A 7,178-nucleotide genomic window follows, 5' to 3' on the forward strand; every position below is an offset into this window, starting at 1 on the left:
CCTTATAAGTAGGTCTAACTCCTACTAGCCGAGCAGTATGGGACTAAACTTTAGTCCCACCTTTTTTCTTGCATGAATGGGCTAAGTGGGTCCCTATGATTTATTAGGAATTCTGAAAATGCTATTGAGCTGACCTAAAAATATATTAAATTCTAGCAACCCCCCCCCCCCCCACACACACACACCACCACCAGATCCCAGACGTACACAAATTTTGCCTTTGATTCCAAAATACTGTTTATATACCGATACTACAGTGGAGACTGTTAAGTTAAACTTTCACTTAGAACTCTATGCTACACTACTAAGCAACTTAAATAGTGAACTAGGCCTTGAAGTGCAAGTTTTCTGCGAATCTATCTGCACACAAAGCCTTGACTGATACCAGGCTACCGTGGGACTTCCCGTGGGTGGATATTATGCGTCATACTCCAAGACATTTCATGAGTTTACTAGAGAGCACCTTGCTCTCATAGATTGCGGCGTTTAACAATCCGACTCATATATGTGTGTTCTTCAAAAGATGTTCTCTAGCACAACATTTTTGCTTAAATAAGCAACTTAATTAGAACACATTAAGATATAATCAACCTCCCATGCAGATTAGAAGAGTATTGCATCTTCATGCAGTGGTATTATTAATAGTAAGGATACTCTCCTCTCAGTTGACCAAACATCTTGTCTTCCACATCTAATTCACGGGATCTTCAATCACATAGAGTAAGTTATCAGTTATCACTGTGAACAACTCATGTTGTGGGTCTCATGCCCGTCTCCTTCGATGCATTATCTATCACATTACGTGATAGACCCTTAGTAAAAAAGGATATGCCAAATTTCTAGACGTTTGGATATAATCCAATGCAATAACTCCGAAGTTTTTCATTTTTCCGAGAGACTTTAACCTTCTTTGAATATGTCTTGATGACTTCATGTTATCCTTTGAGCTTCTCACTTTCGTGATCACAGTTTGATTGTTGTAGTTCATAAGGATACCCGGTACAAGTTTCTCAACAACCGACAAGTCATTCAAGAGCCGACGAAGACAATCTGCTCTGACCGTAGTTGTATCCAGTGTTGTGAGTTCTGCTTCCATTGTTGACCTCGTTAAGATGGTTTGCTTGCAAGACTTTCAAGAAACAACGCCACCTCCATGATTATATATATATATATATATATATATATATATATATATATATATATATATATATATATATATATCCACTCGTGTCCTTTATCTCATCAGCATCAGAGATCCAGTTTGAGTCACTATACCCTTCAAACACCTTTGGGTACCCAATATAGCAAATTCCATAACTCGTAATGCCCTTCAAATAGTGCATAATTCTTTCTAATTCTTCGTAGTTGTCTCTTGTCTCATTCGTGTTCTTTGTCCTACAAGTACCCAGAATCATGGAGAGCGAGCCACAAAGAAGCTAAGGGCAGGACGACCATGAAGTATTATTCTAAATACGAGTGACAAAACGGCTCAGTACGGTAAAGCAGATCCTATCCTTGAGGATACAGGAGGTGTAGTCATGAAACACATAATACTTTTGTATGAATTTATCTTAAGTACCGAGGCAAACCCGTGAGATGAATATGACCTTTCGATTGGACCACTGACTCTTGATGTAGGACGCGCTCCGGTCAAGACATAATTTGGACCCCCCCCCCCCTTGGAATGTTGCATGCGCACCTAGATGGATGACTTCGAAGGAACAAATTAATATCATAATAATTCCGTTCACAAATACATGGTTGTAAGAACAAGTCCTCAAACTCATGCCTATTTTTATTATAAGTGTTTTCAGTTTCAACTTGATTCCGATCCGGTCAAAAACTGGAATTAATACACTTGCAAAATCTTGATAGAAACCCTTGTCTTTAAAGGTGTCTTCCTCTGGTGGGTTTGATAACTCAAGGTCACATGCGGGGAAAAGACGTGAATCCTTTCTGCTCCTTTATCAGATAACTAAAGGGACTAATCATCACGACAATTTATCCATTTCCAAGTTGTCGTCGTATTCTTTCTCCTCCGACGATGATAATTCATCGACGATCAACTGCCTCAGCCTCTTCATCTACACTAAAATGACTAGGTTTAATTGCCAAAATAAAAGAAAAACAAGATTAAGAGGCAAAACAACTCACCTTGGCAAATAGTCGAACACTTGAATGCGAGCAGAGGTGTCACATGCGGCCGGAGACGTTGAGCCCATGCCCAAGCTGCTAGTGGTCGACAGGGCTTTGAGATGGTCAGCAGTTAACGCAGTGTCTAGGAGAAAGAAGATCTGGTGCATGCTTCCCGCGACGGATTACCATGGCAACGACGACAATAGAGACAACGGCTGACGTGCGTCTTGGAATAGGACAGGAGGGCAGCGGGTATCGATGATGGCAAAGTATAGTTGCTGGAGGGCACATTGCAGGTGGGAGGGCATAGTTTTTACTCCATGGATGGGCGCTCGCATATATTTGAGAGACGAGGTGGCTCCGAAGTAAAAAATGTACTCCTCTAAAGGCAATAGAGGATCGGTTAGGTGCGGTTTAGAAGAGGGAAACCGAACGTTTACTCCTGTAACTCCTTTTAGGGATTGGTTGGAGATGCTTTTACAGCACTAGCAGATAGGTACTCCGGTAAAAGAAGCATAAAATATATATGTTTGGTAAAACAAGCCAATAACTAGATAGAGAAGATAGGTACTCCAGTAAAAGAAGAACAAAATATATACGTTTGGTAAAACAAGCCAATAACTAGATAGAGAAAAACATCTGATGCATAAAACCTAAAAACAATGTAATGTACGAAACTAGTTGTCATTTAGTGTGGATACATCCTGAATTTTGTTTACATGTTTGTGAAGCTGACCTGGGATGGCTGCGACGGAAATAATGTGATGGTTACTATTCATATAATTCCGAATCTACTCACATCCATGAATGACAAGTTAGAAATAAATGGCTTAGCCCATCAGCAACTAAAATGTCAAATCAGCCGTTGAGCAAAATGATAAATAATGGTGCTAAAATTTAACCCCATACTACTAGTTGAGAAACTGATGGACCTCCTTACTTAATGGATTCTCTACATCATATTTTAATAAGGTGTGAAGGAAAGAAATAGAAGACTACACGCGCTCGGTCGCTTCACCTAGCTCGGGGGCGGGGAGGCACGTGCACACGACATGCCCATGAATGGCTTGCCTTTTTTTATATTAATTTTTGTGTTTTGACAGAGAAGTTAATTATTTCTTATTCAATAAGTATATTACGTAGAATTCAAATAGATTTGAGATCATGAACGCGACACGATACCGCCTTCGCTCCTATTATATATGCTACTACCGGCTGCGGTCAAAGATATAGCGATAACTTTTAAACCGTGTTTGGTTGGGGTTAATTAGAGCTAGGGAAAAGGAATTAAAGGGGTATGAGACTACAAATCTATTGTTTGATTAGAAGGATTGGGAATTTATAAGGAAATAGTCATGAGACTTGACAATCGAACTCCCACCGTTTTATTAACAGGGGAGGGGTGGGAGTAGGAAGGGAATTGTTTTAACGAGACAATCGTAACCCTTCATCATAACTTACGTTAACTTTCCTTGTTTAGTCTCTTGTTAATTCCCACGAACCAAACAAGGGAATAAGTTTGTCCTCAAATTCTCACACGTAATTCCCATCATGAGCCAAAGAGAGGATTAGGGATAACTTGACCCATCCCATGTGTAATGTTAGTACAATTTCCTCCGCCAAACTCCCATTCCCCTTCCCCAATATAGCCAAACACGCTGCTAGGGTTTTGCCTCGTCCCGCAACTTGCGTCGCCATCGTATTTTACCCTATCCCGAACGGCGGCGTGCATTTGAATATGAAAGAGGGGGTCTTCAGAACTGTTCATCCCTGTGATCCTGAACCGCCCGTTCGCCCTTAATCAATTATACCTTTGATACAGTTTACCTTTTGAGGCTCATTTATTTTCCATTTTGATACCTTTGTTCCCTGTTTGTGTCTATACCATGTTTATTTGTGCAATGTCTAATCGTACCACAAGTTATATGAAGTTTGCAGTAGAATATAGAGGCTTTCCGGAATATTTGATTCCATGTTTACTATACGCAGACTAAATAGCTCATGCCATGTTCTTCATGGAGAAATTTATCCAGTTTTTCTAATTTTATTTCTTGCAAGGGGCTGTTAGAAGTTCGTCCAGTTGATTTCCTTTGATGTGTGACATACACATAAGATTGTAAGTTTTCTAAATTTTTTTGCTAATTATTAAGCGAGCAGTTTATCCAGTTTTTTAATTTATATCTTGCAAGGGGCTGGTAGAAATTCATGCAGTTGATTGTCTTTGATGTGTGACATACACATAGGGTTGTGTTTTTTCCAAAATAATCTGCTAATACAAGTATAAGAGAAACGCAGCTGCCAAGAAAACAGAAGCGCGAGCATTACAGACTAATGTCACCGCATCATTTTCAAGTAGTTTCTGAATTTTATAACAGCGAGACAAACCTAAAATAGATTTTCTACTGTCAGGAGAATGGACAAAATTTAGCTAGAAGAGCTGCTGGGTTTTCCTGAACCCCCATCTTAATCCAAAAAGTTTTGGATTGACATGACCGAGTTGGCGACAGTCTGAAGAAGTGAACTGTGAAGCGACGGTCAGGAGTCCTGCTCTGGTCTTTCAATATACTGCATCGACATCCGGGTATCGCACCACCGCGTGGGCTGAATTAGCAGAAACATCGAAGCAGTTAGACATCATGTCACAGGTACTACAAAAGGTTAATGAAAAGTTTTAAGAAAGCTGATGTACAAAAACTCAAAACAATGTAATTATGTGGATACAGCCTGAATATTGTCCACACATTATTCCGAGAAATTACTGTAGGCTAAATAGTAGAAATCGGTATCTTCTCTGTGAAGTTTAAATGAGCAGGCTGAAGTGATTTTGATTTTCAAGTTGCGGAGTATTCCTCTAGCTGCATATATTACAATATTGAAGAACTGAATCATCTAAATTCAAAACCTAGCAATAACAAGCTTCAGAGTTCAGACAACCTTCTAGCATCTGTCCATAAATCCAACATGCAGTTGACTGATTTGGTCAACAACTTCTATTGATATCTCCTACAGCAGTTCAGACTACTAGTTTCACCCAAAGTTTCAGTAAACTGTTTTTCAGACTACTAGTGTTGTAGTATACGACCTGATTCTTTTTTCTGAATTATACATATGGAAGTCAATATCTTCTATGTGAAGCTGAACTGATTTGGGTTTTCAAGTTCGAAGAGTGGCATGTAACAACGAACTAAGTTTCAGATTACACAGCCAGATTAATCCAACGGCCACAATGAAAAGACAACAGTTCAAACAATTGTCAAGTCCTAACTGAAGCAAATCAGCAGCTGTTTCAGTAAACTGTAGCAATTTCAGTACACTGTTTTCCAACGCAACCAGACTACTCCATGAAAATAGAACCCAAAAGATCATGGAGGCTCTCATCTCACCTGGCGTCCCGGCCGCGAAGACGACGATGTGGAGGTCCCGGAGGCTGCAGGGCAGGTCGACGGCCAGTGGAGTAATCCGCCCGAAAGTACCAGCTTCGACGCACATGACGAGGTTGGAGACGTCCTTGATGTCACCCAGCCGGCGGGCCAGCTTTTTCCTCAGGCGGACCACGGACCTGCCTCTGAACACCAACGCGCCGTGGCTGATGCGGGTCCCGTCGACGCCCGCCCGCGCGTACACGATCAGCCGCGACGGCAACAGGGCGGCGAGTATTCCGAGGAAGGGAAGCTGCAGTTGAGTCGCAAAGAATCATCTGCCCGAATGCCGGGGAATGGGGAGGCGCAAGAAGCCAAAGAAACAGGGGTGGCAGCCAAGAAGCGCAAATCTGGCAAGAACAGAGCCAAGAATTTGCTCCGAGACGAATGAAATTAACACGATCTCCAATCTTTGCGGCCAAATTCCGACGCATGTTAACCCAATTCGCGCAAATTCGGGAAGAATCAAGAAGCGGGCATGGCGGACTCACCCCAGTCGAACGTGGAAGGGGAGGCATGCCCTCCCTGGCGGGGATGGGCTCGACTACCCAGTGCATCATCGTGCTGACCTTGTAGGTGTACTCGATGTCCTCGGCGCTGACGCAATTGTTCCAGCTGAGGAACCTCCCGTTGGCGCGGAGGCAGCGGCCGGTGAATTGCCAGAGCAGGACGTCGTTCCCCGAGTCGGCCCCGGCAGCCTGCCACATGATGGCCTGCACCTCCGGCTGTCCGTAGTCGCGCAGCTCGACGCGGAGCCCGCGGTGGCCTAGCGGCGCCGGCGCCTCCGTGGCGGCGAGGTAGCGACCGTACGCGGCGCTGTGGAGGAGCACGTATTCCGCGTGGCCGTGGTACAGGTGCACCACCCAAGCCGCGTTCATCGACGCCCGGCGGTGGTGGAGGGAGACGCCACGCCCGTCCTCGTCGGCGTGCAGGTACGTGCCGCGCTCGCGGCTCCGCAGCCGCACGTGGTGGCCGTCCTGGAACTGCTCCATCGGTCTCCGCCTCGCCGGTGACGCTGGAGAGCAGAGGCGGGGATGGTGGGTTCTTGGTTTCTTGGCGCTCCGGCGAGGAGAAGCGAAAGCTGTTGGTTCAGGCGCCAAACCGGAGTATTTCAAGGGGAAGCTGGCTAGCGTAGACTGGGCCGGCCCAGTCTTGATGCTACGGTCAACAAGTGTGACCCATATTCTATTTAGCGAGTTCAGCGCCCTTGGGAATTTTGTATATCTCTACCATTAAAGCAGGATGTGCCGTCGTGATGGTTCAACCTCGCTTATGGTTCGACCTCGCAGCGATCCCACTTCGTCTTACCCATCCCCGAACAAATGACGTATTGCATGCGTGCCATTCATCGTAACCTGAAAGTTTTTCTTTTTTCGTTGATCCGTATTTTCAAAATATTTTATCTCCTAAACCGTGCGTCCAAATCTTAAATCGTTTTCACCGTTGGCTTTCTCGCCCCGAGATCTTTAAGACTAGATCACATGTTGATAGATTTTGACAAACTCTTTTTTTACAAAAAAAACAGAAAATAAAACGGACGAAAAACCGTGCCTCACGTGAAAAAAAAGAGAGCAGAAAACGCGTTTTTCCCTTTTGGGGAGCATGCCTCTTGGGAAGGCAAAA

The 7,178-nt window shown here is 43.8% G+C and overlaps 1 protein-coding gene across 1 annotated transcript; it reads right to left on the bottom strand.

The window, feature by feature from the left end:
• Nucleotides 1–4,693: 4,693 nt before the first annotated feature.
• Nucleotides 4,694–6,547, bottom strand: LOC123408186. Its single transcript, XM_045101353.1, has 3 exons — nt 6,047–6,547; nt 5,520–5,808; nt 4,694–4,737 (listed from the first exon to the last, which is right to left on the bottom strand). The coding sequence occupies exons 1-3, from the start codon at nt 6,545–6,547 to the stop codon at nt 4,694–4,696; spliced, it is 834 nt and encodes a 277-aa protein (XP_044957288.1).
• Between the last annotated feature and the right edge of the window lie 631 nt (nt 6,548–7,178).

This window comes from Hordeum vulgare, chromosome 7H (genome assembly GCF_904849725.1).
Source record: "Hordeum vulgare subsp. vulgare chromosome 7H, MorexV3_pseudomolecules_assembly, whole genome shotgun sequence".
Classification (NCBI taxonomy): Eukaryota; Viridiplantae; Streptophyta; class Magnoliopsida; order Poales; family Poaceae; genus Hordeum; species Hordeum vulgare.